We start from the raw sequence: 12,128 nt of genomic DNA, 5'->3' as shown, positions 1-12,128 counted from the left end.
AAGCATTACTGCATTTCTTCAGATCTCATGAAAACTATTCAGAGATCAGCTCTGCTTCATGACTTAAAATATCTGATGTTTTCTAATAAGCTCATGAAATCTAATCTAGTGCATGAAATGTTCCAGTATTCCTGTACTCTTCTTACTAACATACCATTTTTGTTTTTTTATTTTACTTTTTCTTTCACCCTTGCATACGACCTACTGAACTCCAAGATATGTTATATATTACCTACATTACTTGCATGTGTGTGTGTTATCGTAGATGTGTGCTCTTTTGTAGGCTTGTTTATTATATTGTTTGCATGCCTAGAGCCAGACATGCTTAAGATCCACGTTTTTATAAACTGGAAGTAGTTAAATTTGATACATGTGGACTGAAATTACTATGAAACGGGCTGTGTGGTGACTCAAATATCCAAATATGTGATAAACTTTTATTACCATTTTAGCTGTGTGCTGAAATAAGATTCCAGCTTTGGACTAGGAGCAAACATGATGCTTTTTAATGTTCCTTGATACAGGTTTCTACTTTGATGTGAAGGAAATTACTCCTGAAGCAGTTGGGATTCACAGATTCAACAGAGACAACCAAAAGGTAGTAATAATCTAGTTAACGTCTCAAATTTTGAAGGAGTACTGTCAAGGCTTGAAATATTTGCCATTATCTTTTTTTTTTTTTATTTATTTATTTTGTCTGGTCTGAGATACTTGCTTTCAAGTTTCATTTATTGATGCAAGTCCCTGGGACAATTTTCGTGAGGAAGTATTTGGTCTGTAGCTTGAGAGTATCTACAGTGCAAAGTCTGAACTAGAACTTATATGGTATTTTTTTGAGGAAATACTTCCTTTATTGGAAAATGTGGATTTACTGAAACCTGACACTGTTTTTGAAACAGGATTAACTTTAAGCTTATTGAGAGCTTAGTACACTTACATGACTTAGTCCCCATCTTCTCAGTTTCAGACACACAGATAAGGATGTGTTGAAGCTTTGGGCTATAATATTTTGTCCTTTATCTTGCTCTAAATGTGTATGCAAAGTAAAGTAAAGCCCTCATTTTGCTGTCCTGCATGTCTTGGGAGTAACCTACATGCCACATAGTGATTTGTAAGTAGGCACAATCTCAAACCCAATTGGAATTAAAATAGAAATTATGTTACGGAAAATAAAAATTCTTTCTATCTTTTTTCTTTTTTTTCTTTTGAGGGATGGATGTTTAAATGTCTTGACTTTCTGGGTGGTACTGAAGATCAATCATGACTCCCAGTCGATTAGACCTCACCTAGGTGAACAGAGATTGATACTGTCTTGTGTTTGCAGTGTAGCACTAGTCTCTTAAATGTTTGCTGTTTAAATGAATGCTTAATCACTTCTAGCTGTTATAGAAGTTGTAGGCACTTACTGTAGTGTGTGGAAAAATTAAACTTATTGTGAACGATTATTTGTATTTATAGTTACATATTTTCTTACTTTTGCCTTTCTCGTATTCTGGTTGATGGAAGGACAAAAAATGTTATATAGAGGAACTAAATAAATTAATGAAAAGATTATGTGGTTTCACTTCTGTGCAGACAGAAATAGATTTAAACTTTTGTGACATTGCTTAATGCATCTGAATTTTATCTACTTGCTTTAATTTTAAATTTTTGAGATATTGATTCTTAAGAAGGCTTTGGTGCTGGGAAATGCATAGAGAAAAGTTTATAACTTGCAGTGGAACCTCTTCCCACTGTGCATTGATTTCAGGTTTGATGGATTTGCCAGCAGCGCTGAGGTTATGGGTTGCGTTTGCTGTCGTGAGTCTTTAGGTCCATCTTGTGTATATGGGTGAAGAACTGGGCCTAGCTGAAAGCAGACTTCAGGGTGATCACCAGGATAAGCAACTATAAGTCTTGTGTTTTTAACCAGTCTCCAGCTTGGCATCGTACACTGCGTAAGGTGCTTGTTAACTTAATGTATTCCCTCTTTGATACAGGTTTCAGACTTTCCAAAGGACGTAGAAATAAGAGCATTGATTGAAGGGCAGTTCATAGCCAAGAGGATCCATGCTGAAAAGCTGGGATACAAAGTCTGTAAGTATGATGAAAAGCTGCAGAACAAATGGCACTAGAGATCAAACACAAAGATAGGAGTCCCGACAGTAATGTCAGTATTGTGATTCTTGTCCTGCCTGATGGAGACAGGAACTAGTGTGAATTCTAAATGAGTCTTCTGGAAAAAATTTTGACAGTGTGTTGGGGCCAAGTTTTTGCAGATGTTAACTTTAGAAGAACCGATTGGTTTAACTTCATGATTACTTCCTTTTCAAGTATTTTTGCCGTTTCATTGTTATTGAGCTGCACTGTCAACTTTTAAATAAGAGTTTGGGCTTCGATAGCTTGTTAAGTGGAAAGAATATCAGCCTTCTGCCTCGAGCACGAGACTGTAACTTAGAAAATCTGAAATCTGTGTTCAGTTCCTGGAGCTGCCATAAGCTGCTCACTTACCTCTTTACCTCCGTTTTCTGTTAATAAAACAGAAGCCCTTTTGCTGTCTTGTGCTTTAGAAAGCAAAGAGATCCTGCTTCCTGGAATTTATAATGTGAATAGTTTTTAGCACATTATTGGTCCAATAAAGTCAGGCAGTGTTTTACCTATAGCTCTGAAATTCTACAAAAAGAATATGGGCAAGTTAGTAAGATGTTTTATTGGTGTTTTGTGTCAGTATATCAGCCAGTGGCATCTTGGAAAATACTGAATTAACTCATCTTTAGGGTTTTTAAGAAATCCTGACTTCCTTCTTTACAAGCCATGCCTGATCTTCTCCTTTACAAGCCATTGCTTGAATCCTACCTCCAGGCTTTTATCCGTAATCATGAAAGATAGAATTTTTTTATTTTTTATTTTTAAGAAAGAACCGCAGGAGCTGAAAGTTGAGAAAATATAGAGGTAGCGGAACAAATCGCAAGGCTTGGCAACACCACCTTATTAATTTACATGTAAAGGTTCTCCTGTTACATATTTTCTTATATACTTGAAACCGTATTTATTTGGGGAGATTATTTATGGAGACAGGCAGAAATTCAAATAGATTTTGTTTAAAATACCTGTTTATCCTTCATTCTTAGATTCTGCTGCACCAAAAGCTTGGCCTGTATAGCCTAGAAAGCTCACGGCTGAAGAGGATACTTTTATACTCTGTAAATGTCAGGGTTTAGACAAGCACCGGAGTGTGAGAAGAACTATTTAAGATATCAGACAACTCTAGACAACTCTGATACAGAAACAAATGGGTAGAAATTATCTGTAAATACATTTAGGCTAAGCAGGAAAGACAAAAACCTACATGGTTTTAGGATGTGTCTTAATAAGTTTTAAAATGTCTTTTTTCTTAAAAGCTGTAGATGTCTACAGTAAAAAGGAGATGGGTGTGATTGCATTGTGTTACTGTAGATTCCTTGGAACTTTGTACACTTTTGTTTTGTTGCATCCCAAGGGTTTTTTAGCTATTTGGTAACTAACAGATGAGTTGCTTTAAAAAAGAACTGCTGTATGCATCTCCCACTTTTCCTTAGTGGTATTATTTAAATGTCATATTCTGGTATTTGTGTAGTGATGGCAGGCTTGCTTCTGTGTTTGTTGTGTGACAGCTCTGAAAACAGGGTGTGTTTTGAATGTGTGTTTCAGGGTAAGGATGAACATTGTGGGAATTACTCTGGTATTGCTAGACTTTCTCTTGTTTAGTACCTGCTGTTTATCAGGCTTCTTTTTTCTTTTCAGTATGATTTAAAAGCTTATTTATGTTTTGGATGAAATATATAGTCAGGACCCTTGTGTTTATTCAGTTCCTTTTAGGCCTTGTCTGCATGGGGAATTTACCTTGATTTTTTTCAGAAATCAGGCTGGTTTTATTATATGCAGAAATATATTCACAGCGGTGTAAATCTTAGCATTTTTTGTTGTTGCTGTTTACAACAATGAGAGAATATAGTAATAACTGCTTATAAGATCTGGAATGTTATATGATGACACCTAATAAATTGATCTGTAACAGAAATGGAAGTGACATGGTCAGTCACAATAAATGCTTTGCTATGGTGTCCTGAGATTTGCGTGGTGCTGTCTCAGTGGTGCAAATGAGTCAGAAACCTGGCTAAGAATTTCCCTAGCTCTGGCACCAAGGTGTTCAAAAAGAAATTTGGCAGTCACGAACCGGCCTCTCTATTCTTGGGTTAAATGCTGTTTGGGTGCCTGTAGTCTGAAAAGCAGTAGCATACGGGGAGGAGAATTTTGTAAAAATAAATAAAAATGTGTCATATAGAGTTCTTGGTTTTGCACTGTGAACATGACAAACATTAGATAATCCCTTAGAATTTACTTTCAGTTAATGAATATATTATCTTGCTAGGAGCAGTAGTGCTGCAGGAGGAAGTGCAATGGTGGTGAAAGAGTGTTGTGTTTGATGTGAGGTTTTGTTCCCAGTTTGATCTCTCTGGTACATTCTAGATCTTACAAAAATTGCAAATAATAGTTCAACACCCCCCCCACCCCCACCCCCCCCCCTTGAAACAGCTCTTCAGGTTGTGTTTATGCTTGCCTGCAGGCATGTGCACAGGTTTCAGTGTACCAGTAGAGGGCAGGGGATTCTGTCTCATGATTTTTTTTCTTTGAGGCAGGGATGTGTGTGTGAGCCTTGTTTTGAAAATGGCACAGAGTCACCAGATGATCCTTAGGAGAAAAGTTAAACCTTACATTAATCATGATTTAAGGGTTTTAAAAGTGTGTGTCATTCTGTTCTAATTGCTCTAATCTTTCTCAATCAGATTTCAGGGGAAATCATTCAGTAACACCCTGTATCCTGTTTTGCTTATGCGCTTAAGGGGTGGATAGTGTTGTGATCTAGAAACAAACAAGTCAAGTTTGGTCTGTCCCTGTTTACATCCTCCGATTCAGAGATTCATGTAGATAAGGTGAAGGTTTGCTGTTCTGCCTTTATTTTCCTGAATTTTGATTGTATCATAAACACCTTCTGTTTTGTCACTTCCTCCCTCTGCTTGCAGCCATCCCCTTTTGAAAGCCAGGCTTACAACTGGAGTTCAGAGGCTGGTCACAGACATGCTTGCTGCATGTTTGGGGACTCTCTGAAATCAAAACTATGGTAACTTTGTAGAGAAATGACAGTGTCTGCAGCTCAGTGACACAGGTGATCACAGCAGCTATAAACCTGTCAGTGGTTCACAGTGATCTGCCAGTATATACTTCAGTAACCTTGATGATCACTTCAGGGTTGCTTCTGTTCCTGACCAAGCAATCCTGAAGTTCATCTTAAAATTGACGCTGACTGGAGAATGTTGCAATGGTCCTTGCTTGGACCTAATGAAGCTGTCCTAGTGAAAACCCACAAACCTGATTATTCTTGGGAGTAAAATCTACCTCTCTACCCACTGATGGGTGAAGTAAATATTGCCATGATGTATGTTGCATATGCTGAAGAAAAACAGCACACAGGTAGGGGTTCTGGTGTTGACCATGCATGTAGCCAATAGGTATTTAAACGATACGCTGGCCTGCAGTGTAGAAACTTTCCTGTCAGTGGTGACTTGAGCACTACGTCTGTACATACTGGTTCAGGTGTGTGCTAGAGTTGTGTTAAATAAGCTTTTGTGGGACTGCAGCAGCAGTTAATAAATCCTGCCTTGTCTGTAGGCAGATTATCTGGGGTAGGTGTGCCAAAGCTGTTAGCTTTGGACAGCTTGTCGGTTGTTCATAGTACTTGTGTTGTGCTTGTCAGTGAATTCATAGTACTCCAGTTGCCCGATGTGCTCTTCGTGTCACATTGATACCTTTAGGAATCTGATTCTGCTTCCTAATTGTTGTCAGCGGGGGCAGATGGATAGAAGGTGCCATGTTTTACAAGCGCAAGCTTTGTCCATAAAATCTGGTGTCTGTGTTTATTATGTAATTTACAGTTTCTTACGTACATAAATCCATCACTTGCAAATAATGTTGGTGCCTTGAATTCTACTGACTGTATTTGGTGTTTAAGTGCTGGCTGGGGTGACACAGACCTGCCCGTGGCTTTGCACTGGTGGAAAAATGAGCCACTTTTTTTTTGTCCCTGAAGTGCTGCATGTTGCTGGTGTTTAAAATGTGTGAAAGTACATCTTTCTGGTTGGATATACAACAGGATGCACTCTTAAACAAAACAGCAGTCCTACAGTGCTAGGGAAAAAAGAGAAATGTCAGTGTGCTGGGCCTGGCTTCTCAGAGGTTAGAGGGGGAACTTGCTGGTCTGCTGGAGGATGAAGTGGCTCTCCGATTTGGCAAGGCTAGATGCCGCTGGTCATTGGGACATTCCAGGGATGGCTCTGTGTGAGACAGGTTTTTCTGCTGCTGATTGTCTTTGTCTGACTGGCTTCTGTGATTGTACTCTCCAAACCTCTTAGAAATTATCAGGAACATTGAGGGACTTGTTCTGTCAGTCACCTTTGCCTTCCCTGCTAAGTGTGTTTCTACTCCACTTGGAGCCGTGTTTTGGCTGAAGTGAGGAACACTGTGAGTGAGACCATTTTGTAGTTGCATACAGATTAAATTGATGTTTATGCCCTGAGGGATTTAAATTTCGTAGAGAAATCAATACTAAAATGTTGTGTTGGCTTCGTGCTTGTCTCTTGCTGTTTGCTGCTAAGAGTGCTGATGGTGTTTCAGCGGCGTGAGGGTGACGGCTTTGTTAGGGGCCTTTTGCTTCAGCAAGTGAGTGAAAACAGTTTAAAAATAATTAGAGGACAGCACCGTTGATGGGAGGTGGAATTCCCTCTGTTTAAAATAATAGTGAATAGTGGTAATGGTCAGATTGAAAGATATATGAATAGCGATGGGGCGGAGTGTACTGCTTGGTATGTGGTACAAACAGGCCACAAATATGCCTTGCCGTTAGATCTTAAGCCTGTATTTTTGAGGGAGGAGTGTTGGCTCAGAAGTACTTTTGAATTCATCAAAGGCAGGATCTTCCTCCCAGATAAGCCTGTTGCAGAGGATATTTGTATTTTCTGATGAAATATCTGGCTGATAAGAGTGCCAGTGTGAGATGGGCAGTACCTTGCCAAGAACTTGACTGTACCCGCTCATATTTTCTGCAGAGCATCTGACTTTTATTGTGTAGTGGAGCCTTCTAGGCACGATCAAGCAAGGCTTGGTTTTAAGCCAGTGATCTGGAGTGAAAGGCTGAGTAGCTCATTACCAATTCCCTGACCAAGTATTATATTAAAAAGGGCTTTTTATTATTAGTTGGTTCAGGAGAGTACAGTATTGGCTTAACTAATTTTTAAAAGGGTTAGATAAAGTGTCTCTGAAGGAAATGACCTAATGTGCTATAAGGAAGCTGCTTACGTGCTGTAGAATTTTTCATGCAGTGGCTATTGTCTTGCTTTTATTTTGTTTTATTGTTGTTATACATATGCAGGAAACACAATGAAGGCAGAAAATCTGAAGAGTTAATAAAAAGATTGGAAAGGGTGCTATCTGTCTTTCTTTCCTGACACAATGATAAAATGTTGTCATTATTTGAACAATGGCTTTTAATGTTTGGTCAGCAAAAGACCAAGTATGTAAATAGTTCAATTCCTGTGCCCTGATGTTAGGAGAGATTGTTTACAACTCTTTCAGTGGATGTACTGTTCAAGCAGTATTCAGAAAAAAAGTCAAGCTGTCAGTTGGCTGGTTTTGTTAGAGCTTCATGGATCTCTAGAAGCTGGGGACTTTGAGATCAGTTGGGTTATCTAATAAATCTCCTTTTATCGCTTGTTTTTTGAGACTGATCTACAGTTTTAAATCCAATTAGATTAGCAAGGGAATGACATGATTGTACTCTGTAAGTACTTTCTTGGGGAAAGGGAACTTGATAGTATAGGACTCTTGAGCCTTACAGACAGAAACATTATGGTTCAATAACTGGAAGCTGAAAGTAGGCAAACCTCAGATGACAAGCAAGGTGCAGATTTTTAACAGAAATTGAAATCAAACAGTACAGCAATTGACAGTGGTGTAGTGAATTCTTTAGCACTGGCAGTTTTAAGAGCAAGATTTTTTAAATTTTGTTTTAATTTTTGGTCCCCTAAGAAACAGGTGCTCTGGTTCAAAGAGATCATTTATGTTAGAAGGGTGTATTAGTGGATCACAGTGGTCCGTTCTGTTTCAGACACGTGTTAATCTGTAAGAGATGCCATTGCTAGGAAGCTTATCTGGTTCACAGCTTTATATATATTGCTTTGTATTAATCGTTTATACCAATAGCAGCCTCTGGTATCACTGTAAATGATGTCCTCTTTTGCTGATCATTGTGCTTGTAAAATACTACATTTAGCTTAGTTGACAGTGAAATGTTACATATTTATTACTTTAAACATTTCTTCCTGTGTCTTTCTGTATTTTCATTTTTGTTGCTCAAATATGTCGGGCTTGTTAGTGAACTCTAATCGGCTCTCCCAGGATTCCCTAGTACCTCCAGCTGTCTTTCCTTTTTTTCTAGTTTAAGGTTATTCAGTTTCTCTTGCACGTCTCACGTTACGCATCGGTTCTGAGCACGAAGTGTCTCAATGCTTTCAGCTGCATCAACCCACACTGGGGGTTTTTAGTGTTAACAGGTTTTCTACTAGGGAAGTCATTCTTTCCCTGCCTAGTTTATTTGCCTGCACGTCCAGTGATCTTTAGCTGTGATTGTGTTTGTTGTTCGAGTTTAAGCAAGACAGTTTTGCCTTACTTCAAAAGAGGTTATTGCCCAAGTTTTAAAAGCAAATTTAAATATCTAAAACTTTGGTTCCGTCCAGACTCTGATTATTAGAGGACAGCTACTCAGTGCTTACTCAGATTATCTCAAGAAAAAATAACCAACTGCCTCCACATTTCTTGTTTAAGTAAAACCCAAGCAAACACATGTCTGTGGACAAGGGGAATTTTGCATTCTACTTGTATAACTTTAATTCTCTTCAGACATGAAAGAATTTGGGCAGCTTTCTTTTCTTATTTCTGGCCCATCGTTTTCAAGTGCGCACATGAAGGGTATTCTTTTTTCCACATTTAAACTATAACATTATTCACTCTGTCTGTGGTGTGTCTAACTTATGCACTAGCAAAGGTGTGCATGGTGCATGTAAAATGACAGGTCTCGGTCCCCAAGGCTTTCACAGTGTCAGTTTAGTCCAAGTGTAAAGAGTGGCAAAGGATGGGAAGTTCATGAGAAATAAGCTTCAAGTGCAATATGTACTTCTAAAGTTCTCTCTCTGACGTGAGAACAGAAATTTTTTGGCTTTGCACTTGGAGGCTGGAATTTGGGATAAGTGACAGGAATGACCCAAAGAAGAAAATTGGATGTGTGTAAGAGTGAGATTAGAGCATACACAGAATTGAGTCCCTTAATGATATGGTAGGTGACATGTAATTCCTGATCCCAGCTTCTGGACACTGATACTGTTCTTCTCTTTGATGTTCAAGGCTGGACTTGACAGTCTCTTACAGTGGCCTTCAGCTCATCAGTACTATACTTTTCCTAGTTGGAAAATCTAAAGAATGGATGAAAGAACACAAAGAAAAAGTTTGCCTGAATCTGAAATTGTCTTTTTCCGACTGCACTTACAGAGATCGTGCAGCACCAGACAGACTTAAAGTAAAATGAACTCAGGTGTACCTGCTGAGCATTGCACATCAGTTACTACTCAAGCAGGGAGTGAATTTAAAAATGGCCATTTCTCTACCAGTTCTGTTGGTTTTAAAGTATGGATCTTCCATTTGACAATTTCTGAAAGCTGGAAATTTGAAAATGAAACCAGAAATATGTATATACATAGAAGCAAAGGGTAGGTTTGTGTTTTTGATAGTGTCTCAAAGTGAAATAGTTCTTTAGAGGATACCTGTACTGCAGATAACTGCACTTGTCAGTCTTTTCTGAAATATTACTAAAGTGTGGCTTAACTCTTAAAGTTCCATCTCTGGGTGTGCCTGTTTTGGTTGATTCTTCTGAAATGTATAATTATTAGATGTTTTCAGAAGTTCTGGTGGATGAAAGCTCAGTTTGCCCCTGTTAACAGAAATCGGCTAGCATCTTTCTGAAATACACATCTGTGTGCTTTTTTATTTCCACTTTTGCATAACACTAAGTGAAAGGAATGGCTGCATAGGAGTTTGAATAAGCTGAATGTTGTCTGAAAAACTCCACTAGGAAATGTTTGGTGTGCACAAATGCATAATATTGAATTATTTCTTTTTACAAACCAACAGTATCACCAAAGGTAACAATACTAAACAATGTATATTCGTTACAGAAGGAGTGTCAAATGTCAGTATTACTTTGGACAACAAATGGACTGACTTGGAAATATGTTTGATTTCCTTAGGCTAATGTTGGTAGCCAAAGTTTCAGTGTACTTGCCTGTCTAGTCAGTGTACTCCATCATTGATAGCAGCTTTCTTGTTTTCAGCTGGCTAAGGTTGCTTTTGTTACATTTCAGATATGGGCTTTGTTGGTAGAGGGCTTTGGATCCTAGAGGTATCCATGTGCTGAAGGAAGGCTTCTGGGGCCTCTATTCCAGCACATCCTTGGCTGCCTTCTCAGTGTTTCCAGGACTGGGCCACTCAGTTCCTTCCCTCTCTATTGCTGCTATCTATTACCAAACAGGTAAATGTCAGTATTATCTGTACATAGCAATTTCCATGTATGCACCTCAAGAAATAAGGCACTCAGCATTGTTATAAATTGACAAAGTATTTGAGTCATCTCAGTGGCCAACTTAAACCATACATAAAAGCAGAAAATAATGTTATATCTTAACCTGTGTCACAGTAGCCCTGTGAGTGACGTTGGAATGAAGGTGGTCACTGGTCACGGAGTTGGAAGGGTTTTGAAGGATATTTTCAAAAGCATTCACTCTCTTCACTCAAGGTGCTCTTGTTTTTTTTTTGTCTGTGTTTGTTCTGTGTTGGGTTTGCATGGCAAGGTTTTGGTAGCAGGAGGCTACAGGGGTGGCTTCTATCAGAAGCTGCCAGAACCTTCCCCCATGTCTGATGGAGCCCATGCCAGCCGGCTCCAAGACGGACCCGCTGCTGGCCAAGGCTGAGCCTGTCAGCAGCAGTGGCAGCACCTCTGGGATAACTTATTTAATAAAGGGTTAAAAACCCTGCACACCTGCAGTGGGAGAGAGGAGTGGGATGATGTGAGAGCAGCAGCCCTGCAGCCCCTGGGTCAGTGCAGGAGGAGGCGGGGGGGCTCCAGGTGCCGGAGCAGAGGGTCCTTAGCAGCCCCTGGCGAAGCCCATGGTGAGGCAGGCTGTGCCGTCAGACCATGGAGGCTCACAGTAGAGCAGATCCCACCTGAAGCCCATAGAAGACCCCACACTGGAGCAGGTGGATGCCCCAAGGAGGCTGTGACCCATGGGAAGCCCACGCTCAGCCCACCCGTGTCCCCGTGGGGAGAGGAGCCCAGGCTGGGGACGGGCTGCGGGCAGGGCTGGGGACCTGCGCTGGAGCCAGCTGTGCCTGGGGGACAGCACCCATGGGAGGGACCCACACTGGAGCAGTTTATGAAGAACTGCAGCCTGTGGGAAGGACTCGGGTTGGAGAAGTTCGTGGAGAGCTGTCTCCCGTGGGTAGGGACCCCACGCTGGAGCAGGGGAAGAGTGTGAGGAGGAAGGAGCGGCAGAGACAGCGTGTGATGAGCTGCCCGCAGCCCCACTCCCCATCCCCCTGAGCTGCTGGCAGGGAGTTTACAGCAAAAATCAGGAGTGAAGTTGAGCCCGGGAAGAAGGGAGGCGTGGGGTGAAAGCGTTTCTAAGATTTGGTTTTATTTCTCATTATCCTACTCTGATTTGATTACTAATAAATTAAACTAATTTCCCCAAGTCGCGTCTGTTTTGCCCATGATGGTAATTGGTGAGCGATCTCCCTGTCTGTATCTCAATCCACGAGCCTTTCATTATATTTTTTTCTCCCTTGTCCAGCTGAGGAGTGGAGTGATAGAGTGGCTGTGGTGGGCTCCTGGCATCCAGCCAGGACGAACCCACCACAGTCGAAAATGAACTTTTTGTTATTTTGAAGTAGCTCTAATTATAATGGTAATACAAATGTACAAGTGGAGAGCTGCTTGAGCAATCTCTTCA

At 40.3% G+C, this 12,128-nt stretch overlaps 1 protein-coding gene across 3 annotated transcripts in view; it reads left to right on the top strand.

Annotated features, from left to right (window-relative positions):
- The window catches only part of XYLB (xylulokinase), an 85,150-nt gene that overhangs the window by 23,985 nt on the left and 49,037 nt on the right, over positions 1-12,128 (top strand). For all 3 annotated transcript variants that reach the window (XM_037383773.1, XM_037383772.1, XM_037383775.1), the window contains 2 exons: positions 525-598; positions 1,980-2,076. In XM_037383773.1, the coding sequence (XP_037239670.1) occupies positions 525-598; positions 1,980-2,076 (171 nt within the window). The remainder of the gene's footprint in view (positions 1-524; positions 599-1,979; positions 2,077-12,128) is intronic.

The sequence above is a fragment of the Falco rusticolus genome, chromosome 4, assembly GCF_015220075.1.
Source record: "Falco rusticolus isolate bFalRus1 chromosome 4, bFalRus1.pri, whole genome shotgun sequence".
In the NCBI taxonomy this organism is placed as follows: domain Eukaryota; kingdom Metazoa; phylum Chordata; class Aves; order Falconiformes; family Falconidae; genus Falco; species Falco rusticolus.
Note: the sequence above shows the minus strand (reverse complement) of the source record. Positions and strands in the feature narration are given on the sequence as shown.